This window comes from Peromyscus eremicus, chromosome 7, assembly GCF_949786415.1.
Source record: "Peromyscus eremicus chromosome 7, PerEre_H2_v1, whole genome shotgun sequence".
Taxonomy (NCBI): domain Eukaryota; kingdom Metazoa; phylum Chordata; class Mammalia; order Rodentia; family Cricetidae; genus Peromyscus; species Peromyscus eremicus.
Genome location: NC_081422.1, coordinates 26,693,692 through 26,718,553, shown reverse-complemented (window position 1 = coordinate 26,718,553; position 24,862 = coordinate 26,693,692). Strand labels below are relative to the sequence as shown.

Sequence of the window (24,862 nt, the reverse complement as noted above, 5' to 3'; positions counted from 1 at the left end):
ATGGGCCAGGGAGAAGGATGTATGGAGGTGAGAGAAAGGGAGAATGAGAAATTGTGACAATGAACAAGGCATAATATATTCATATGTGCAAATGTTACAGCTAAAGTCACTATTTTGTACAACTAGTATGTTAATTAAGGGCTGGAGAGACGGCTCAGCAGTTAACAGCACTGGCTGCTCTTCCAGAACACCCAGGTTCAATTCCCAGCACCCACATGACAGCTCACAACCATCTGTAATTCCAGTTCTAGGAGACTGAATGCCTTCTTCAGGCCTCCGCAGGTACCAGGCAGAGGGCCACGCCCCAGGACCCCGGAGCCATTAGGACTGAGCTTTGCAGGTTCCCTCTGCCCACAGAGGGGAGTTAGGCAGAGGAGCTGCTTGGTGTTTGCCCTGCTCATCCTCCCCGCTGCCAATGGGAGGAACTCTAACACCCACAGCACATACTGGAAGCAAGGGCAAGGAAGGACTGGGCAGGAGGGTCCTGGGGGAGGGAGAGCACATTGTGGAATGCTTAACTCGTGTAGGCACTTAGAGCCAAAGGCAAAGTGGAAGTGTGACTGGAAAGCGTGCTGCAGATGACCGCATGGAGAACCCTGAGAAAGGAAGGGCGGACTCACTAGGTGTGGACTGATCTGAGGAGGCTTGGTTTTAAAGCTTTTGGTCCAGGGACTGCGGCAGTGTCCTATCACAGTCTGACCTGTGAGGGAGGCCTTGCATGGGCCTAATAACCGTTCAGCAGCACTGCCAGGCCATGGGAGGACTCAATTAGGGCGGCCCTTCTTCCTCAGTTCTGGCTACTTGTCACGGAGAGAAGAAATATTACATGTACACATGGAAGTGTGTGAAGATGTGATTATGGGATCCTTACAGTATGCAGTTCAGTCCAAAGTAAATCTGTGGAAACCCATTATATGAGTTTGCCCACATGGTAGGTTGGAATTCTCCAGAGTCACACATAAGTGGGATGTTGTGGACCCCAGCTCTGGAGAATCTACAAGTGTGGCAGCATGGCCTGGGTACGTGGAGCAATGTTCAGCTTACACAGTCAGTCTCCTGCTTGAACCTGTCCTTCGCAGCTCTTCCCATGCAGTCAGGTCGACCTGCTGTACAAAGCCGCTTCGTGTCCACTGGAGGAGGGGAACGCAGGCTCGGGAGGGACGCACACGTGTGCATTCTGGGGCTAGCAGTCGGGCTTACTTAGCCATTGGTCCTGTACCAAGGCATATGTTTGACATGCAGAAGTCTTGCCCTGACCATGCTACTCTAGAACTGAGCATATCCCCAGCCTGCAGAGTATTTTAAATGACATTTTAATGCTGAAAGAACCACCAACTCCCGCTGTCATTCTGTTTCATATTCTCGATCTCTTCAGCAATGTCTGCTTTTAGCTTTTGTTCTGGATGCCTACCTTCCTGGTCACAGATTAAAGCTGGCTGTCTTTATCTCCTCCTTAGGGACTTTAGTTAACTCTTTTCCGTCACCTGACCTCCCTCAGCCTACCAACATGTTTTCCTTCAGCACATATCCTCCCCCCTCCTTTTTTCTTTTTTATTGTTGTCCCTGCTCCCTATCATCCCAGGATGACTCCAGCAGGGCAAGATCTGTGCTTGCATGCCCAACACCACACCTGGTTTTTGGGTTGTCCAATGCTTATCAACAGATGACTTACAAGCCACAGAGAATGTCTGGAATACCCAATCGCATGAACTTGGCTCAGTAGATGAATTCTGCTGGAAAGCAAGTTCATTGATAACAAGCTAAACGTTGTACAGCCGTTCTAAGGAGGGACACTCCTCAGCACGATGCAAGCTCATCCTTTGACCTGCAGCGATGGGGATCACATTTGGGGGCGCTGGCATGTGAGTGTGCACTCTAGCTCTAAGCTGCGCCGTGGTCCCCTTGCAATTTCCCAGTCAGAACTCATTCTTACTTTATTTTGGACAGTTTCCTGAGCAGTGGAATGGACGTAGCAGGTATTCCTCACTGTTGAGGACCAGACTTGCACTCATGCTCAAGCCCTTTTCAGGCATCCCCTAACCTGCTGCTTCTCTGGCAGCTCTTCTCTCACATCTGTTAGGTTCTAAGTTGAACTCCGAGGGACTCGCCGAAGCCTGTCTTTTCTCAGTTACTGTTATCAGTTTTCCTACCAAACACAGTTCTATTCTTCCTTCTTTTTTTGAGACAGGGCCTCACAAAATCCCAGGCCAGCACTGAACTCCTCCTAGGTGCTGGGATTCTGGGCAGGTGTTGGGGGCTCCTCACGATGTCCCTGGCTTGGCCCTTGCCAAGCTTTTAACACAATCCTCTACTCCGCTCATTCTACCTTGACTCTCAGCCCTCGACCTGAAGCACTCTCCCTTTGTCTGTCAAACCCTTTTCTCAAGAGCCACTGAAGTGCTGGCTCCTCCCCATACTCTTCCTTGTCCCATCAGTCAGGGTGCTCCTCCAATTTCCAGACTTTTTTGGTGTTCCTCTGGTCTTTTTTTCTTCATTTCTGAAGCCACTGCCTCCAAAAGATTAAGGGTTCATCCAGTCAGCCAAGGGCCCGCAACCCATAGGTGAGTAGGGCGGTTGTCAATGACAAGTAATGGAAATTTACCAAACATTCTGTTAAAGTAAAGAAGTCCCATTTGAGAGCAGGAGGAAAACTGCACACACGGGGTTATAGGAAGTTCGAGATACCACTGACCAGGCCAAGAGCAGCTGTCCAAAGGATTAAAGGCCAGTCTACGTTACAGTGAGTTCAGGGCCAGCCCGCTGTGAAACAGAGTTCTACTGCAGGATCCTACTATGTACATATGCATGGATCACCGAGAGAGCATTTCTGCCTTTGCCCCCAATTTAATCTAGAGTCTGGGCTCTTTAGTTGGTTGTCTCCTACAGCAACTTTCCAATGGATGATCTCTAGATGACTCACGAGGCTGGCTTCACACTAGCTGTGCATGGACGTGGGCGGGTGAGTATTGATCCTGCCCAGGTTTTCAAGTTCTCTGGTAAATGAGACTTACTCATTCAGTAAATGACTTCCAGTAAATCCAGCAAAAGGACCTAGGATCGGGGCCTGGGGAGAAAGCCAAAGGTACCACGTCATACTGTAAAGGTAGTACAGTAAAGTCTCCCAAACAGCCGGAGACACTGGAAAGGAAGTCAATGCTTCAAACAGAAACACAAGGGAAACTCGGAGTGGGGTGTAAATACAAAGGAGGCAGAGAAGGGCCTGTTCCTTGTATGAGGAGACGGTGACTTTTTCTTCTATCGCTAGAATGCAGTGTTGTCTTAGGGCCTGCTGTACACTGTTAGTAATTTTTACGTGTAAAAAAGCAGCTAAGCCAGGTGGTGGTGGCACATGCCTTTAATCCTAGCACTCAGGAACAGAGGCAGGCGGATCTCTGTGAGTTCGAGGTCAGCCTAGGCTACAGAGTTCCAGGAAAGGCTCCAGAGAAACCTTGTCTCAAAAAAAAAAAAAAAAAAAAAAAAAAAGGCAGCTAAAACCATGACCATGGGAAAAATTAGGCAGGGACTGACAAATAGGGGGTCCTGCATGGAAGTTCTGCCAAGTCTGCTCATGGCCTCTGCAATGATCTGTTCCTATTTATGAAGTACAAATACTTTAATATTTAAGTACGCTGATCAGAACCGAATGGAACAGGAGCGGCCGCAAGAGCAGCTCTTCTTGTCCTGGCGGGTTCCAACTCTGGTCACAGAGCAGTCTGCAGGAAGGAGTGCTTCTAGATCAAACACACCTACCTCTGTTTTCACATTTGTGAAGTTTATTAATATAAAAAAAAGAATCACATTAAATTCTGAGGATATTTATGTACACCCCATCCTTTAAAGTTTAGTATGTTTGTAATTTGCTTTCTCTGTTTATTTCTTAGAATAAAATTTCTTGTTCATAACAGAAGGCTCAAGTTATTAATTTTATCCTAACCAATTTAGAAGAGGTGTCTTTGGTTACTGTTTTAGTATCATTTTGAATCTTACCTCTGCCCTATCATTTATGGCTCAGGATGCCAAGGAACCAGCTTGCTGACCTTAGACATTGGATAAACTTGTTAAAGATGCCCACTACCAAAGCACTTCTTAAAACCTGCCTCTGGACCCAACTGACTAAAATGACCCTGGCTGACTGAGCTAACAGTCTTTTCTTCTGCGGTCCCTTTTATGCTTGCACAGGCACACGACTTCTGCAATGAGCTGCTTTCCTATTTCCCACCTGTCTTGACTCCATTCATCAGTCATCACTGAAATGGCAGCAATGTGTCTCTATCTAGTCAATATTAAATATATATTAATAGGAAATAATTTCACCATCCAGTGAGTAGCTTTATCCAGGATCCTGGCTCCTAGCTCCCAGACCTGATGGCTTCCCCAACTGCCCTCTTTACGTTTCCCGCCCGGGCCTGAGCCTGGTGTGGTAGGGTCTGTACTCTGGAGCACCAACAGACGCTGTTCACTGTAACAGTCTCTAGTCTGCATACCACTCAATAACCAGTTCCTCCTTCTAGCCAACAGTCAATGACAACAGCAGAAAAACTTATTTCATAAAACACCAGTAAGTTATTTTAATGAGGAAAAACAAAAAACAAGTCTTAGTCTCATGTTTCTATCCAAAGACACTCAAGACTAATTTTTCCCTGTCCATTCCTTCTAACTGCAACTTTATCTGTGACCATGTAATAAAGGCCAGTTTAAAGATTTAAAAAAATTTTTTTTAAATCTTTTTTAAAAAAGATTAAGCAATCAGGCTAGCAAAAAGGTACTCAATACATACTTTTCTCATATCAAACAAGCTAATATTTCAGTACAGTATTAACTATACAGAATATATACAATACACATATGTTCACAAAGCAAACACTAGGCTCAGAACAGATTTGAAAAAACATGATATTCACATTGATTACAATAACTCTAAAAATGATTGTAACGTTGAAACGGCACTTAGTTTACAAAAAAGTCACAAAAATATATATATATATATATGTAGTCACCAAGAACCATGGTTTCTGTAAAATACTAATAGTCAGATACTAGTATATAAAATGTGAAGTTATGACACTGTATACATTTTTTAAGGAAATCAAACAAAACAAAATTTAAGACCATTTTGTTATTGTAGGAAGTCAAACATGCCAAGTACTTTAGCTATGGCCACTGTCACCAAGTAAAGCTATACTTGAATGCGATGACGATGACGACTGGTACAGAGCTGGTGAACTGGGGACGGCACAGTGGAGCACTGTTCTGGGAGGGGGCAGAGGACACGGAGACAGCCATCCATCTAACTCCATTCACAGTTTCTCCTCACAAGTCCCCTCTGGCCTGTTTCACAGGTGCCCGTTCCCCACGAGCCGCACTGCTCTAGCTGGCAGGGTAGGAAGCTTCCCTGACCTCCGTCCGGGCTGCCAGCTACAGGCAAATATTAAAGCATGCATCAGCTACACGGACACCTGCCGCCACTGGTCGGCAGGCTGGTGCAGTCTCTTTCTAAGCTGCTTCTATCAGAAAAGACCCCAGTTTTTAAATGGAGCCAGATTTATATATTAGCCCTGTAAAATAGTGAGCTACTGTAGCAGCAAATATGAAATTACAGAAACAAAACCCACAATTTTACTTTAAAAATTCATGTTCCATCAAAGCAATTGTTTTCACTTTTAAATTTGTCTCCCCTCAGCAGACATCTTTTCCCTATTACTGAACTTTCCAGTTTCTCACCTCAATCTGACTTTCTTATTACAGCTCTAAAAAAACATACTTCCTAAGCCTGGAAAAGCTTTAGTTTACTCTTAAAAATGGGAATACGGGAATTTTAATGTTAAAAAAAAGGTCTGTTCTAAAAGTATCTTTCACAAATATATATATTTAAATATTAAAATAGGCTACCTAAGGTTTTTATAAAATGGCTTTTGAAAAGACAGCAGAGGCACAAAGAGGCCACATACCATCCTTCAGGTTGAACATAAGGTGCCACAAGAGTGCCTAACAAAGAGGCAGGCAATATCCAGCTGATGCAACAGGACACACCCGTATCAGCAAACTAAATACACCATTGGAACTCGGGTCAAAGCCAAATTCTACCCAATCAAGGACTGCTATTTCTTTAAACAATACCTCAAATGCAAGCATCAGAAGCCATCATTTTGTATAAGTAAAACAACAAAGTTTATGATCTCACTTCTAAATACCCAATGCCAGTTACTCCAGGGAACAGAAAAGCAGTGCAACTTTCCAAATCAATGTACTCTCAGTAGGAGAGACCTTCCAAGACATCTGTCAGCTGAAAACTGCTACCTAAAATGACAAACCCGGAGACAGCACACTCACACACTTGTCACAGAAAAGACACACCACCTCCCCTAGTACAGGAGGCTGACTCCTCAGCAGCTGATGCAATGTGGTAACCAACATTCACTCCCAGGATGAGTTTTCAAGCTCTAGGTATGGTCAAACGGGCATGTGAGAAAACAATGGAGTTTAGTAAAAGTCATGAATGATACTATAGCTCCTCAAATGATTATCGGTGGTTTTACCAGTGAGTCTTCACAACTGAGCCCTGGGCTTTAGGCTTAGTAAACCTGGTTAACTTAAGAGAGAAAGAAATCAAGGATTTGACTTTATAAACTAGGCACTAAAATAAAATAAAAAAAACCCTGAATTTTAAACGTTTTTCTTTAATTTTTTATTTCAAGTTTCAATTAATAAAATCACTAACTTTCACGTTTTCAATTATGGTCTGAACTAAGTTCTTTGTAAATTTATGTGCACAGGAAGCCTGTGTCCACTGGCGCTGGCCTGGGTCTTAATCAGTCACGGAAACAGGGGAAGGCTCCTGCTGCTCAGACACTGCCAAAGCCAAGGGTCCAACACGCTGTCTCAAATCGCTACAGCAACTATTTCCAAAATCATGGAACTATCTTTTTCTATTATAAAAATAGAATTATGATATAGGGGAAACATCTAACTTATCACTTTAGTACAAACTAACAAATAAAAAGTGCAACTCCTGGTGGTAGCTGGTTACCATTCTGTTCACAGTTCAACTCTTCTGGGCCACAGCAAAAATCTTAATCTCTGTGTAATCCAGAATGCGATACCCACAGCCTGTTCCCAGCCTATATGAGGACTGGCTCATTTCTACTTCACTGTTTATCTGAACCATTACCATTTTGGCAAACTGCTTTGTGAGGATTTTTCAAATAAAAATATTCCATGTCACCACATTCTGTCAAAAATGACACTGAGAGATAAGTACTAGCATAAACAAGAATTAAAGTATTAATTTTGATGACCTCACTTAATACCCGAGTTTAGTGACAATAAAGTCCCTGCTTCCTCAACTGTTCCACTGCTTCCTGGCTTCTACACATCCTCTTCGTAACTATCAAAACAGAGAAAGCATCTGATGTCAACAACTTACCTTGAAAACCCATTTTCCTCCCCCACCTCGGGCTGCTTGCTCCATGTGTGAGCTTCCCTGATTCCTTCCCCGACCCCTAGTTAAGAACTCAGAAATCACTCCGTCGTCACTTAGCTGTGTACTTCAGAGTTTTAAGGCCCTTTTGGCAGGTGAGTGATGCAGTACCAATGGAAGTTTCCAATCTGCCTGGTCATTACTCCACAAATCACAATCTCTTCAGTTAAAGTATCAGGACTGTTCATCTGTCATCCTAAGAAACAATTCTCTGTGACACTAGTAGAGAATTGCCATCTACCATAACACTGTATGGTAATGTACCTTATAGGAAATTCAAAGCTAACAGACTAAAGCTGATTCTGAAAATCTATAGACACCACTAACTGCCTAAGTGGATCCTATTAGATTAAGAGAATAAAGTAGGAGTTTGTTTTTTTGTTTTTGTTTCTTTGTTTTTGAAAGGAGTGAACGACTTAACAGAGCTTCCAAAGGAACGGGATGAGTTTCTAGGAGAGGAAAGCCTGGCTCAGCAGTTTAGACAGTAACTGGGTTACCAATGTCTCAGCACATCAGAGGCACTGACCACTTCAGTCTATTTTGTAAAACATTTTAACAAAATACAAGTACTTTTTGTTTGTTGGTCTTTAACAACAAAGGGCATGTATCTTAACATGGAACCTACTTAAGGGTGTTAGAATGTTCATAAGACCAAAATGAGGCCACTTACACATTTTAGTTAATTTTGTTTTAACGAAATTGTGAACTTAAAACCAACCCCCCCCCCCCAAAAAAAAACCCAAAACGTGACCTAGCAATATAATGAATTGCAGTTACTTGAAATAAAAATTGGGATTATTTAAAATGGCCGATTAAGAGAAAGTCACTGAAACACATCTGTGGACAGCAACACTAAAGATTTTAAATGCACAAAGTGAAAGCCATTGTCACCTTTGTCCTTGTGTCAGCAGAATCACTGATGAGAAGCTCCCAAGGCCAGAATTTGGAAATGTAAAGTGTGACAAGAGCAGCTAGACCCAATATCACGGCAAAAATCTTCTTTCTAAAGCACATCCTTTCTGTTTGGTAGTTGGGAAAACACTGAAAACAAAAGCTTTTCTTGTATAAAATGCTTAGCTTTTTAAAAAGTATTTTCCTGCATTCTAAAAGTTAAGCCCTTTAAATATCACAAAGTTACCCTTAGGCCTTACAAAAGATAGGTATCCTTTAATAAAGGATGCTTTTCTGTTGAGCTACCCTGGTGGCTTCTATGGAAGGGATCGTGACCGGCTTCACCTCTTCACAATGTTTTCCATATATTCTGGTGAAAAGTATACATCTAGGCATTCCTCTCTTATATCAACTTTAAATAAACCTTAAATGTTACTATATATACAATTATCTCTTGCAGCTGTGTTTCCTATAACAGGCCCATAGACAAATGTCCTCACAAATGTAGAGTCTTAATGGAACAGAAAAAGGCCTTTGTATCACTTTATATTAAACACTGGTCAAGCACCTTTATAAAAAAGATTTGGGCAGTGGGCAACTAACTGTATGTGTTTTCACGGTATATTCATATCTCTCATAAAGGTTGGCTACAAGATTTGTCATCAGCAATGAAAATCCAGAGTGAGGAGTGTCCTTCACAGGGGGCTGCCAGGGATGTCCTAACTCAACAATTCTCAAGATAGGGTAGACCGAAATACTTTCAACCAAGGAATCTGAAAAGAATTCTTCAACAGCTCATCTCTGGTTGATTCTTATTTCTTTCTTCCTTTTCTTTTTTTCTGACTCTTAACAGAATAAAAAGAAAACAAAACTTGAAACCAAAACCATAATTCCTGATCATAATTTAACCTAGTCCTTACCATACTTAAAATAGGATTCTAATATGAGTTTTAGAATTCCTCTATTAGTAGGCACAGTTTTAAAAGATCATATATGACATTAAAATAAAAATTACTGACTTTCCTAGTTGATTTTTCTGAAAGTCACACACTTATGCTGAGGAGCAAATGAGCTCCTGAGTCAGATGAAGAACTGGAAATAAAGGCTAGGGTCGTATCTCAGTGAATGACCATGTGCAAATAATGGGTAAAGTCTCCGGTTCAGTTCTCAATACTGAGATTAAGAAAAAAGTAGAAATAAGGTAGGAGAATATGCACAAAGAGAGACAGGGAAAGAGAGAAATTAAATTGCAGAATTAATAAACTTTAAAGAAACAACTTACTATAATGTAAAAAGTAAGGTCTGGCATTGGAATAAAATTCAGATCATGTTTCTGACTAAGAACTATAGTTTGATTGTGGTGACATGTGTCTATAATATATCATGCTAGCAAGGGCTGTCAGGGAACTGAGGCAAGAGGATCGTGAGTTCTGGGCCAGCCTGGGCTACATATGATCCTGTCACAAAACAGAAGAAAGTATTCAAAGTCAAACAAAAAACATATGCTGTTTCTATTTTCTAACCCCATCAGGAGCAATCATAATGATGCACCTTAAGGTGATTTTCTATATAGAAAAATTACTCAAATGTTTACTATTCACGAACTCATGAATATTTCAGATCAAAGAGGCTTTGATGGCACCAGATTAAAAAAAAGTATATCCCAATCTAGAGTACTATATAAATTTCATCATTTGAGTAGCAAAGTTTTTAGATTTTAATCTTTACAACACGTCCCTCCCCCAATTTCTGAGTCACAGGTGATCATTTACAACCTTTTATCTTTCACATTATTGCTTACATCCTGTGAAAACTATAACAGCTTTTAACAAACTTGGCAATACCTCAAAATATTTCAGAATAAGGACAATGTACTGTTGTCATATGTGATCTTGTAAACAATCTTAATTGGGTTAAGAATGTAGCCTCAAAACAGAATTCTTTTATTTTGTCCAAAACAGTACAGCATAAACATCCCCAACAATACATAAACCTATATATAAAATATAGAATATCTTCAATATTTTTCTTTTATATGGCAGCACAATAGTATATGCAAGTGAAAGTACTGTTGATGGGACAAGAGGACACTTAATCTGGGCAATGTCCTAGTTAGTCAGGTATCAGCATTCAAAGGCCAGGTAAACATTCATTCCAGTAAGAAAAACAGTATTACACCAATTCCTATAAAGCTGGGGTATACAAACCTCATTCTGCACCCTGGCTACTCCATGCACAGCCTGACCTCCCCTCAGTCACACCTCTCAGCCTTTGGAGTGCTACTATAAAGGTACAGGAAATGCCTGCCCAATACCAATTTTTCACCATGAAAATTCATAATGGCTTAAAAAAAGAATATGCTGGATTTCAAAAGTTATTTACCTTCATTTGAAAAAAAATTACCATAAATACTTCCAAAACTACAGGGTTTATAACACCCTGCAGCTAGGAGTAAACATTTACTTAGGCATTGTCAAATTCTGTTTAGAAACTTCCAATGAGCCCTCTCATCTCAGGAAGGTCAACAACAACCTGCTTTCTTCTGTATCTGCTGCTGCCCACCTTTAACAATGGGAGGAAGAACTGCCACGTTTGAAATCAGCTGCTTTCCCTTAAGTCTCAGAGTTTATGTTCTGTTTCAATGTTACCTTATTGTACACATACAGAAGCAATCTCTCAGCTATGAAAAAATCAAAACAAAGCAACCCTCCAATTTCAGGGCTTACAAGGGGAACTCTTCTTTGTTTGAAAAATTAAATTTAAACATATAAGACCAAGCACAGGCACTTTCCAAAAACCAAACTCGTGGCGGCCACATCACAGAATCACTCGACAGTTATAGAAGCCAGCTCTGACTTAGGGGGGTCTTCTCTGGGGGCCTCAGCATGAGCACTGGTCTCTGGTTGCTCTTGCACCTCCTCCTCCTTTTCTGCAAGCCCACCAAGAGACCCCAAGGGGAAAGAGCTTTCACAATTCTGGGTTGAGGAGACCTGTGAAATCACAGGCATTTGAACAGAAGAGTTGCTTTCAAAAGTGTGTTCTCCAAGATCATACTGAACAAGAGTCTCTTCTTGCTCCTGGTTTAAGTAGTCCGGCACTAAGAAATCACTAAACGAAAGGCAAAGGATAAAATACAGAATTAATTTTCAAACTACAATAAAGAAATGTCATTTATAAAACAAGATTGGGACTTTTCGTTTCACTAATTCAACGAAGCTGTTAATAAATAACTTTCCTGAATATGAACTGAAGTCATTCAGTAGAAAGCAAAGTGCATCCCAGCTCCCTATGAGCAATAAAAAGGATTAATGATCACTTCCAATGGTTCTCTGGACACATCAATGGTCTTTCTGAATCTACATACAGGAGTCTGTATATATGTATGTAAGTGGCATTTCACTAAAGCAACAATCATGTGACTAATGTAAATGCTTAACTTTTCTTGGAATACTGAGTACGAGGTATATATAAACCTACCTTTATATTACCAACTGGATGTATGTTAGCTAAGGAGCTAAGTCCTTATGCATAGATGACCTTACATATATTCTACTATGTGAAGTCAAAAGATGGAGAAAAGTGTTCACTTTGCTAGTAGATTTAGTATATGGAAACTAATAAAGTTTTATACTTTTAATAAGAATTTGGAAAGAATCTCTTATTATAAAATAAGTCAGATACTTTAAACTTTCATTGCTGTGCTGGGCGGTGGTGGCGCATGCCTTTAATCCCAGCACTCGGGAGGCAGAGGCAGGTGGATCTCTATGAGTTTGAGGCCAGCCTGGTCTACAGAGTTAGTTCCAGGACAGCCAGGACTACAGAAAGAAACCCTGTCTTGAAAAACAAAACAAAAAAAACAAAAACTTTCATTGCTAAACTTAAGAGGATATTATACTAGACCTGTCAATAACATACATTTGAGGTGGCCACTTAATAATTTGAGCATGCAGTATTAATAAAATCTGTTTCTTTGTCTGCAAAGCAATTTCTAATGTCCTGTGCTATATTTCCTAAAAAGTCTTCATGGATTAGACAAGAGTAGTATAAGATACAGGACCCTATATTATATGGGAGTAGTGAAACTGGACTATTTTATTCCTAAACAACTATGTTTAATAAGTGTATAATCTTGCTTTAGTGACAGTAACTACACATTTAGAATTAGAAGTGATTAAATAAAATAAATGCCCATCAGAAGGGAAAAACAAAATCTATTCATGAATAATTTGCAACTGAAAAGATTTAAAAAATGAAGGTTAATTAAAAACTTTAAGTTAGAAGGATTTCTATATTTGAGAAACTAAGGGTTTCTACAGAGGTAGAATTCCTAGCAAGTATTAAAAACCACACATAACAGAGATTTTTTATCTACAGGAGGACTTAGATAAACAGGAGACTTACTGGATCTAATTATATCCCTGCTAACAGTTCAACAATGTTTTTATTGATAAATGGATATTCTTTTATATAAGATTTTAATTTTTTTTTTTTTCTTTTTCTTTTTTCAAGACAGAGTTTCTCTGTGTAGCCCTGGCTGTCCTGGAACCACATTTTGTGGAACAGGCTGGCCTCAAACTCAAGAGATCTGCCTGCCTCTGCCTCCCGAGTGCTGGGATGAAAGGAGTGCACGCCCATCACCACCTTGCTATATGAGATAGTAAAAAGGAGGGTTGGTGCTGAAGAACTTGGCTAGCAGCTAGAGTCTGGCTGCACATTACTAAGATGCACCTGACATGGTATATCTGCTAGTAAGATCTAGTTAAGATCCAATATAGAAATTTATTTAACTTCATTAAAAAAAATCCAAGAGGACAAATAGTCTTCTGTGGGGATATTGTTACTCTTTATTTTGCAGAAATATTTTTAATACCAACTATAAAACATATATGACTTTATCATTTAAGAGACCTTTAGCAAAATCTCATCCGATCAGGAGATCAGAGTCTGTCTGCACAGTGGCAACTGAAAATGAAGGGACTAACTGCTGGCAGCCTGCTAATACAACAGCAGGTTGCCCTAGCCGCAGGAGAGTTTAGAAAGCAGTTTTCCTGATTGGGTTTTCACTGTGCACCTCACCTGCTCTGGAAGTAGTTTGCTAGCTCTGATGCTTCATGGTTCAGACTCCTCAGGTGCACGATTAAATTTCCAGAGTTGGTGAACATGGCGCCACATGTTTTGCACTCGTAAATCCGAGGCTTGCGGATAATGTGCCGGGAAACCCTCATATGGTGTTTATATTCCCCGAAGGAAGTGAAAGTGGCACTACATATCTGGCACCGGAAACAGCGTTTACCTTCATGCTTTAGGCGATGCATCTTTAGCGAGTAAGCCCTGGTGAACTTTTTTCCACAGCGGTCACACTGAAATGGTTTAATTCCTATAAAACAAAATAGCAAAATACCATCTGAGAAATAAAATAAACTGAAAGGTCACAAAATCTCACATTTCTGAATAACAATTTTATAACAATAATTGAAAAAAAAAACTGCCAATAAAACAGACTCTAACATATTTCAGAGGTGTTCAGAATATCAGAATATTTCAAGTCACCAGAGCTTAAAAAAGGGGAAGATAGGGAGGAAACAGGTAAGTAATATGTACTGAATTGGTCTCTGAATGTTCTTCTAAGTCATGTATTCAGAAACTTCAGAAGTGAATCGTCCTAGTTAGCTTTAACTGTCAGCACGACAACAGGCTACAGTCACATCAGAACAGAATCTCAACTGAGGAACTGCACGTCAGGTTAGCTTGCATCTATCTCTGTGGGGGACTAACTGATGGAGGAAAGCCCGGCCCTCTGTGGGCAGCACCCCTCTCCAGAGTGCAAACTGGGAAGGAAGAGCTTGTGAGTGAGCCAGCAAGCAGCACTCCTCTATGGTTTCTGGGTTTGTTGGTTCCTGTCCTGATTTCCCTAAATGATGGACTGTGACCTGTAAAAGAAAAACCCTTTCTCCCCTAAGTTTCTTTTGGTTAGAGTGTATTACCACAGCAATGGAAAGAAACTAGAACATTAGTAATTGTATTTGTTGTGGTGCTGGGGAGCCACTCCAGGGCCTTGTGAACACCAGGCAAGCGTCTTACCATGGAGTCAAACCTCTAGCCACAAACCTCTAGTAAACTATACCATTTAGCTACCCAAGTCCCCAGTAACAAAATATACTTCATTAGAGAGGTTCACACTGAAACCTGTTTGTGATGACTCCTGTAGGAGATGGGCCTCTGGGCATGTTTCTGAAGGCTTATCTTTATTAAGCTAATTGATGTGGGAAGATCTAGCTTAACTGCCAGTGGGATCTCTCCCTCAGCAGGGAATCCTGGACTGTCAAGATGAATACTCCCATGCATGCTTTAGTCACTGCTTTCTGCTTTTCACTGGATCCATGACTGTTCTCTCAAGTTCCTGCTGCTATGACTTCCTTGCCATGATGGACTTACTGTAGCCTGGAATTGTGAGCCAAATAAAACCTTTCTCCTTTAAGTTGCTTTTCTCAGGGAATTTTATCACAGCAACAGGAAAACTAAGATATTACTTTAGACAGAAATAAGAAAGATGAAAAACTCTAACATCTCTGTATGTAATGATTATGATAGGCTCATTACATGGTGAATTAGCTTTTGAATGTTTAATATTGTTAGATATTAATAAGAGAGTTTTATTCTCTGTGTAACAGCCATGGCTGTCCTGGAACTTGATTTGTAGACCAGGCTGGCCTCAAACTCACAGAGATCCACCTTCCTCTGTCTCCCAAGTGCTGAGATTAAACACATGCACCACCATGCCTGGCTTAATAATGGAATTATAAAGTACATTAACAGTCATTATATTATAGTCACTACCACGACTGAGCGGGAGGTTAAAACTCTGTAAAACCACCCGTGGATTTAATAAGATCCCAAGACCTACCTATCTAGAGAAGGAGAAATAAGACACAGCTGAAAGCAGCAGCAAAGGTCTGTCCCTAATGCCAGTGTTGTACTGTTTACCTTTATGTCATCACTACGCACAAGCTTCACTAAACTGCCTACACATCCATCCAACATCTTTTTTCCTATTAAAAATACTACAAAGCTGACTAAACAAAACCAGAGACTGACAGAATTAAAAAAAAATGTGAAATCCTTTAAGTGTTTTTTATTTGGCAAAACATTCAAACTTACAGACAAACTCCAAGAATCCATGTATAGTTTTTTTTATTCTACTTGCATTTGTACTTTTCTCATTTATGAACATGTTCCTAACATACCCAGTATCTGTTAACTTATTTATTGACCACACATACTGCTTCTAAGCCTCTATCAGAATACCTGATACCTGTGGTAAATGTTTTCCAACATTTCCAAGAGACCACAGCTAGCCAACCTGGTCTCATCTGACTTCTCAGGATTTTTAACTTTTTTTTCCTGTTCTCTAATACACCTCCTTCATCTCACTCACCCTTTCCTGCTCCTTGGGTGCCCTTCCCCCTTCTCTTAAATGAAATCTTTCTATTATTTTGTCCAGGCTGGCCTCAAATTCTGGATCTTCCTGCCTCAGTCTCTTGAGTGGTGGGATTACAGGCACTTGTCACTATGCCCAGCACAAATTCTATTTTAATTGGGATCACAAAGTAAAATGTTTTGGCATGCCCCCTTATGCATCAACAAGGAAGGTAACATTACCTGAGTGAATAAGCATGTGCTGTTTTAGGTTCTGAATGCGGGTGAATCGAACCCCACAGGTCGGACACTGGAAAGGTCTGTCGGGACCATTTGGACTTGGTCGCTCTGTACTGCTGGTAGAAGGAGCAATGTAGAGTTGGTAGGGATACTGAACATTTTCCAATCTAAAAAAATAAACCAAAGAAGGCAACCAGGCTCTGATTTTTAAGTTGAATACACATCTCTGCAGCCCAATTCTAAATGAACAGAGGAAAAATAAAGACTTTTACAAAGATTTTCACTTAAAAAAATTTGTTAAGCAACGTTACTGTCCAAAATGCCCGCATCTCTAGTACGGATGTAAAACCCCATAGAACATATCACAAGCTATTTTACCTTAGATATCCTTCAATCTCTTGAATTCCCTCCTTTCTGCTGTTTTAATTTAGACCTTTATCATATCCCCCATTTAAATCTTGCTACAACTGTTTTCTTCAGAATAAATTCTCAACCCCCCCACAATGTGTTCAAAACTAGTCATATATGAACTATTTTCCCATATCTAGCTCATTTCTGATCATACTCCCACTCCCCAAAATATACTTTATGCAAAATAATTCTTCTAACGTGCCTGCCATATGCTATGTTTTCCCATACTGAATTTTCTCTACAAGCCTATCTCCTTTGCTTAGGTAGTATCCACTCATTTATAAAACGTAGCTGAGTCAGGGCCTCCTTTTCCGGCAAACCTTCACCGAGTGATTGCTTAAGTAGATAATTCCCTACACACAGCACAAACTCCCTGCAGATTACTTTTGGTGATCTCCTTCCCTATCTATCTTCAACCTCTTTTCTTCCCTGAAAACTCAACAGAGCTCTCAAGACAAAAGGCTATTTCATCTCTATATTCCCATGACTTAGCCAAGTATTTAATAAAGAACAGACAGCTTGATTACTATTTAAAATTAAGGAATAAGGACACTTGTGCCTATTTATGCCTTTATTAATTAACTGAAATTATTTTGGTTCATAATCTTCCAGGTTTAGCTACTGGATAATCTTTGAGTCCTTCCAGTTTTCAGCAAATACAGGTAAGACTGTTCTGAACTCTGTATGAGGAATAATTCAATCAGGGGAATCTATATTCAGTGCTGAGAACAAGCAAATAATCAGAAAAGGACCAGAAGGTAGAGAATTAAATCAGGAAGATCCAACAATGATTGGGTGCTGGTTTAAACTGGTAGTCAGAGAAGTCTCCTTGAGAACTGACACGTCAATCATCTGAAGGTCACAGTCAGAAAGGGGACTGGAGAAATGGCTCAGTTGTTAAGAGCACTGGCTGCTCTTTCAGAACCTGGGTTTGAGTCCCTGCACCCACATGGCACCTCCCAACCATCTGAAACCCCAGTTCTAGGGGATCTAATGCCCTCTTCTGGCCTCTGCAGGTACCAGCAGAGATGTAGTATACAATAATACAGGCAGGCAAAACATAAAATACATAAAATTATTTTTTTAAAAAAAAATGAAGTGTCAAGAGTGGAAATCAGAGGAGAAAACATTTTAAGCAAAGGTTACGAAATAGGTAGGAACAATATGGAAAGTTTTAAGAACTGATGGGGGCTAGGTAAATCTGAATCATGTAGGACTTTATAAACAGCAAGGAATTTAGATTGACTTATTTTTGTTTCTCCATGTAGTCCTGGCTCTCCTGAAACTCACAGAGATCTGCCTACCTCTGCCTTTAATCCCTCCTGGGATTCAAGGTGTGTCCCACCATCACCCAGCAAGAATTTAGAGTTTAAGTAAAAATCGTGACATCTTAGTTAAAAATGAAATGAAATGATCTGGTAGTACATGGAGAGTGGACTTAAATTGAAGAATGCAATCAGGGGTCAATGTCAAGACTATTGTGGTAGTCAGGAGAAATACAGTGGTGACTTAAATCAACACAGCTGTAGTACAGAGGAAGTCAACTAAGGATTCGGAAGACAGAGTTGAAAGGACTTAAATGATTCAACACAGAGAGACAAAGTGAGAAGTGATAAGGGAAAAAGGATAATGTACAGTTCTCAGAAGCAAACTGTAGCAAACAAGAAAGCAATCCTTCTACATAAAGTAAGAGGTCCAGGCAATTTTTGGTAATGAACAAAACTGTAAAGTCTCAATAAATTTCTCACACAAGTTTGAATGTAGAGGCATAAGCACAATCTTCATGAGAAAAGGACACACTATGTTGGTACTAACCTGTCGTCATCATCGGCATGAGCATTGGTGCTAGAAGTGCTCTGAAGTGCAGGCAACCCCTCTGTAACTCCTTCATCTACTGAGCCTGCGAAAAGGGTTTTTAAGAGGGACAGTAGTTAATGCCTGGTGCAAATAAGCCAAGATGTTAACTGCAAGCCACAGATATAATCCTCTAACTTATCTAAGGCTGAATCCCATTAAAAAGTAGTAATGTGGCAGGGTGGTGGTGGTGCACACCTTTAATTCCAGCACTCAGGAGGCAGAGCCAGGTGGATCTCTGTGAGTCTGAGGCCAGCCTGGTCTACAGAGCGAGATCCAGGACAGGCACCAAAACTACACAGAGAAACCCTGTCTTGGGGGAAAAAAAAGTAGTAATGCTTATATTTTATTTTTGATTAAATGTGTGTCCTAAAGCCAACAAGGTGATTTAATAAATGCAGCTTTGTTTTAATATTTATTCAGGTATATTTAATAGAAACCTTGGGAAAATAAGCAGAACAATTTAAATGCAAACTGATATCCACATAAAATTAAATGATACTTAACCATTATTTAAGAAAATTTAAAAGACAAGGGTCTAGACAGACTGAGAGATGGCTCAGCGGTTAAGAGCACAGAAGACCTGGGTTCAATTCCCAACACTCACATGATGGCTCACAACTGTCTCTACCTCCAGTTCCGGGACATCAGACAACCTTTTCTGGCCTCTGAGGGCAGCAGAACACAGGTGGTGCAGAGGAACAAGCAGGCAACACACCCACACACAGAATAAGTAATACTGGAAAAAACTAAAAAGACACTAAGTGAACACCTAGGTGGCCTCCATACCAGTACCCACATTCTACGGGTCCCCACTGGTCAGGAACCTTCCTTCCTCCAACAGCCAGTCTTTTTAAGGTTGTCACCTGGCCTCCCCACCCTTTAAAAGTAATCTTTTTATCAACATATTTACCAAACATGCTGCCACTGACTGTCGTGGGCTTTTGTCCCACTCAACACAGTGACAAGGTTGGCTGTGATTATGCTAGCGACTATATGACACCTATGTCTGAGCTATTTACTATTTGATATTAATGGGAAAGCTTGTCAATCCATTAAAAACAATACAATTTAGTATCTTGGTTAACTTGCACCAAAACAAAAAACAAAAACCCCACAAAAAAGTTTAGTGTTGTCTAGCTATAAGCTTTATATGTAAAGCTGAATTACATATTCACACATATTCATATACTGTATTTATTCTTGGGGCTTGTTCCTTCAGACACTGTAGACAGTTATGTTGTTATATATCAGTTTATTTTCATTGTTACTGAATATTAATAACCTATTCCCTTGTGAGGGCAGTATAAACTATGCTGCTGTAAATGCTCTTGCAGAAGGAATTAATGCACATATGTATGCTTCAAACTTCCCTGCTCTACCAGGTTGGAAATTATATACTTCCTATTGTTTTTACTGGTTATCTTAGTCATTACATATACGCTCGGCTGGGGTGTAGCTCAGTAGTAGCTCAGCAGTAAATCAAATGCCTAGCATGGACAAAGCCTGGGTTCTGTCCTTAGCAACTCCTTCTCCCTTGGGCAGGATGTAACTTACCAAGTCTAATCAAACCTTTACTACTTCCTACATAATACAGAGAGGGCCAACAGCTTAAACTCCCTGTCCTACCTGCCTCAATTCTGGAACAAATTTCTGGTATTTTGTATGATTAAGCCTACAGATATTACTGCTGTGTTGTGTAAGTAATACTTACATTTCTTCATGTATTTGGTGAGTTTTTTGGGAGATGGGGTGGAGGTGGGTTAGAGATAGGGTTTCTCTATGTAGCGTTGGCTGTCCTGGAACTCACTCTGTAGACCAGGCTGGCTTTGAACTTAGAAAAATTCGCCTGCCTCTGCCTCCTGAGTGCTGGAATCAAAGGCATGAACTGCCACTGCCCGGCGCCTGTTCTTAAACATGAAACCTATTTGTGCTTAATTCTGCCCGATGAAGGCCATTCTTAAAATTGTCTAGTGATGATTTGATGAAATTTAAAAAAAAGTATCCATCTGAAAACATCTTCACTTTATTTTTGAGGCAGTGTCTCATGGAGTACATGGTGGCAGACCTATACACCAAGCACTCAGAAGGCTAAGGCAGAGGCATCACTTTATCTTTTTGAGATACCTGAACCTCCTATATCCTGATCCTGTATTCTTGCCTCTGCCTCCTGAGTGCTGGGATTACACAGTAGGTTACCATGCCTGGCTTTACGCAGCACTGGTGATTAAACCCAGAACTTCTTGTATGCTAGGCAAGCCCTTTACCAATGAAGCAATATTTCCATCCTTCATTTTTCACTATTGAGCTCATTATAAGGAACAATTTAGAATGGCAGTTACATTTCTTAGGACAACACCCCACAGGGTTCTGACATTTCTTTTTTTTTTTTTTTTCTTTATTTTTATTTTATGTGCATTGGTGTTTTGCTGTGGATGTCAGGTGCCTTGGAATTGGAATTACAGACAGTTCTGAGCTGCCATGTGGGTACTAGGAATTGAACCCAGGCCCCCTGGAATAACAATCAGTGCTCTTAACCACTGAGCCATCTCTCCAGTCCCTTTATTTTTTTAACCATTTTTTTTTCTGTGTCTAGGTTTTTTTATTATTCCTGTTTGATATTGAAAACGCTCCAATATTCTCTCTTCTATTTGTATGTTTTCCCATACCCTTCTTTCTCTAATATAATCTCTATTTTCTCTTTCTGTCTCTTCTCAACAAAACATTAAAATGGTTTGTTTTTAGATTCTCAACTCTCTTTTGTTAAATCCAATCTGTTGCCAAAACATTCACTGAGATTATAATTTTGTTTTTAGCTAGAATTTTTCTTTTAAATCTGTTCTCATTTTGTGTAGAATTCACTGTTGTCTGCAATCATCGTTCAAACCTGTTAACTGGCTTTCTAGTTTTTTCTACTACATATTTCTATTTCATCTTTTCCATGTAGGGGTGTGTCTCTCTGTTGCCTTGTTCTCTTGCTTACCCTGGTTGTTTGTGGCCTTTTCTGTCTTTTAAAATCATTTGTAAAGGACCAATTTGCTGGGGCTAGAGTAAATATGACCTCTTCTAGAGCTTTACACTTGCTTCTGCTAGGTTCTTGAGCATGACTTGTGATTCCTTGGCCTGTTCACATGTGGCATAACCAAGATGATTATGTGTAAAAGTTATCTAGTCAGTGCCCACTTTTCAGGAAAGTGGTTTTTTTTCTCTTTCATATGCATGTATGTGTAGGCTAGAGGTAGACACCTGGCTCTTCCTTAAACTCTACCTTATATACTGAACTCAGCAAAGTCACTCACTTGAAACCAAACTCACCAATACAGTTAATGTAGTGTAGCTTGCTCTGGGAGGGTGGGGCTGGTTGTCATGTCTTCTAAGCAATTACAAACTCTATGCTTGCTTCCTTTATGTGGGTGGTGGTAGATCTGAACTCTGGCAAATGCTTTACCTACTGAATTATCTCCCCAATTCCCTCCTTCTTCTAATCTGCCAACTGCCAAAGGGCTGTTAGAGTCTCCTAGAGTTTGAAATACAAGGAGCAGGTTTAGTTCTAGGAATCCAGTCTTTTAAGGGGAGCAACCTAAAACTGAAAAAAACCTGCACTTGCTTATATAGAAACCTGGTTTCCAATCCTTCCTACTGTGTCTAGTAAAGCCCTCAAAACTCTCACCTCAACCAGAGATTCTAGTACTTTTCTAGTTGTACTTTTCTTAAAATTATAAGGCCCATAGCTGGGAGGTGGTGGAGTATGCCTTTAATCCCAAAACGCGGGAGGCAGAATTTGGAGCCAGCCCGGTCCACATAGTGAGTTCCAGGACAGTCAGGGCTACCCAGTGAAACCCTGTCTCGAAAACCAAGAAAAACAAAAATGACAACGAAACCCTCCAAAAAATTATAAGGCCCTTTCACAGTGTGGGGGCAGGGTTCTCACATGGCTCTGGTTGGCCCTCAAACTCCTTACATAGCAGAGGTTGGCCTTTAACTTCTTTCTGATCCTCCTGCCTCACCTCTCCAGTGCTGGGAGTACAGGCATATTGCTTTGCCCAGCTGAAAATCTACAAGTTTTGATTATACAACAGAAGACCTCACTCATTCTTTCAGAGAGAGGGAAAAAGGACGAGCAGCAAGGACACAGGAGGAGTTCTAGAGAGCTAGAAAAGCTACTGGAGAAGGCTAGAAAAATAACCTCTTCTAGTAAAGAATAACAAACAGGCATGATGCCTAACTGTGAGAGTCTCCTAGAGTTTAAAAGACAAGGAGCAGGTTTAGTTCTGAACAGATGGTTCACAATGACTACTCCCTCAAGGAGGCAAAACCTGAAAGTGGAGCTGCATCAACATTCCCTGTTTCCCATTCTAAACCTTTTCAGAATAACCACAGCCCAATGTACGCCTACTCTAAACAATACACCAGCGGTGCTGAGTCCAGCAAGGAGGCACTGTCATAGCATCCACCAGGCTTTCTTGGTTCTTACATCCAGGTATTCCTTCATGACCAACAGCAAGTTATTTGGAAGACTGCTGTTGAGAGTTCAAAATGAGAAGCCATTTGGGTCACTGTGACAAGAGCCTCGAGTAGATACTGTAGCACGGACAGGCAAAGCCAGTGTTCACAAGATGGACAGTAGCTGAGACACAAGACCTGTGATGCTCAGGCAGGCTCCAGAGGTGAAATCCAGGCTTTTGAAGAGTACTGGACACCAGTATTTCTGACTTGGTACACTACTTGCTATCATACACAATTGAATTTTCTTGCCAATAGGCCTCTAAGGGACAAAAAAGTATACTTATTGTATCTGCCATACCTGCCTAGTAGTATTTGAGTTCCATCTCACTAACTTGGAAGTCGAGAGTGTTAGAATAAAGGTACAGAGCTGCCTTGTTGTTATTCTTGAAATGCAAAGACACAAGGTTGCTGGTGAGGTTCACAATCATGGCCATCATGGTCTTGACTATCTAGCTCTAGGTCAGGATAAGACACCAGTGTGAGTACTTCATGACCAGTGAGGCCATATACCCACGTAGGATATCATTCGGGTCCTCTTCCATTTTGGCTAGGACATACTCATGTGGTCCTCATCTTCAACACTGTGGGAAGCAGGGCCAGAAGTCACATCTGAAAATGTAGTTCATCTGGCAGTGCTCGTAAGGCAGAGAGGTCGCAGTGTTTCGTGTTTATCAGGCTGCCTGGCCAAGCACTGCAGATGTTCATCATGGTGACAAATGGAGCATTTCTGATTGCAGAGCCAGGGAGAGGATGTTGCCCAGCACAAACAGTATTTTGCACCAGGGAATTTGACCAAGGTCTTAAATGAAAATAGCTGGCTCTAGTGATCTGTAAGCCATTCTGGGTTGGAGACCTTCCAATAATTTTATTTGGTATCTCTTTGACAATCTTTTCAGGTTATTAAAACACTTTTAAAGTGACATTTTAAAATCTACAATTTGTTGCTTGTAATAGAACAGTGGATTCAAATAACCTAGCTTCATCAGGTAATGAAAAATGAGCTGTGCTGCATAATGAACAAACCTAAGCCCCCCAAGACAGGGTCTCTCTATGTATCCCTGGCTGTCTTGGAACTCTCTATATACACCAGGCTGTTCTCAAACTCAAAGAGATCCTGCCCCTGCCTCCTGAGTGCTGGGATTAAATGTGTGTGCCACTACACCCAGCTGGCCATATTTTAATGAAAATTTACATATTCTAGTTTTAACCATTTATGTAATAATTATATGTATATGAATATATAACATACATGGCATTTCCTTCAGATACAAAGTTAGAATCTATTATTTCAGTTTTTCTCTTCAGACTATTTGAACTTGTTTTGTATTACTAGGAAACAAGCATATGTTCCACTTTATTTTTTTTTAAGCCTAGGCATGGTGGTGCACACCCTTAATCCTAGTACTCATGAGACAGAGGCAGGACAATTTCTGAGTATGAGGCAAGTAAATTTCTGAGTTTGAGGCCAGACTGGTCTACAGAGCCAGTTACAGGACAGCTAAGACTAAACCAAGAAATGCTGTCTTGAAAAACAACAACAAAAAAGCCTAACCGTATCCCTTTTAATGTATCCAAAATTACTATAATCATTTGTGTTGGAAAATCTGTGGTAGGCACACATTTTTCCTTGACTTCTTAAATAAAGAATACTATTTTTTTTTTTTTGCCTGCTTCTTGATTCAAAGCAACCATCAAGGATACCAATTATTATGCTACATCCTAATACGCAGATTACTAGAGACTTGTGTAAGTAGACAGGGCTATAAGCCTTTACGCCTGTCTTCAATTGTACCTCCATTCCACCCTACTGATTCTGTACATGCCTTCTCCTTTCCCTGTTTCCTTACTATTAAATGGCTATGTTTGTCCTTCATGTCTATTTAATTCAACTTATCTCTGGGTCTTCTGACTTTTTTAAAATCTTGATTTAGGGTAGAAAACCAGATAATATAGCATTTTGTTGAAGAACTGCTCACTTATTTTCATTCCATTCTCTCTTTTATTCCTTAGAGAACAGGAATATGAACAAAAATAAATTTCATAAAAATTTTCCTGATAAGCTTTTGC

At 40.4% G+C, this 24,862-nt stretch overlaps 1 protein-coding gene across 2 annotated transcripts in view; it reads right to left on the bottom strand.

Annotated features, from left to right (window-relative positions):
- Window positions 1-10,288: 10,288 nt before the first annotated feature.
- Window positions 10,289-24,862, bottom strand: part of Zbtb44 (zinc finger and BTB domain containing 44) — a 56,359-nt gene continuing 41,785 nt past the window's right edge. The window contains exons 3-6 of one of the 2 annotated variants that reach the window (XM_059267558.1): window positions 18,251-18,335; window positions 16,028-16,191; window positions 13,445-13,745; window positions 10,289-11,476 (exon numbers count right to left, since the gene is read on the bottom strand). In XM_059267558.1, coding sequence (XP_059123541.1) covers window positions 11,194-11,476; window positions 13,445-13,745; window positions 16,028-16,191; window positions 18,251-18,335 — 833 coding nt within the window. In that variant the 3' untranslated portion in view covers window positions 10,289-11,193. Of the gene's footprint in view, window positions 11,477-13,444; window positions 13,746-16,027; window positions 16,192-18,250; window positions 18,336-24,862 lie in introns of those variants that run through there. The other variant, XR_009380194.1, reaches the window with a different exon arrangement.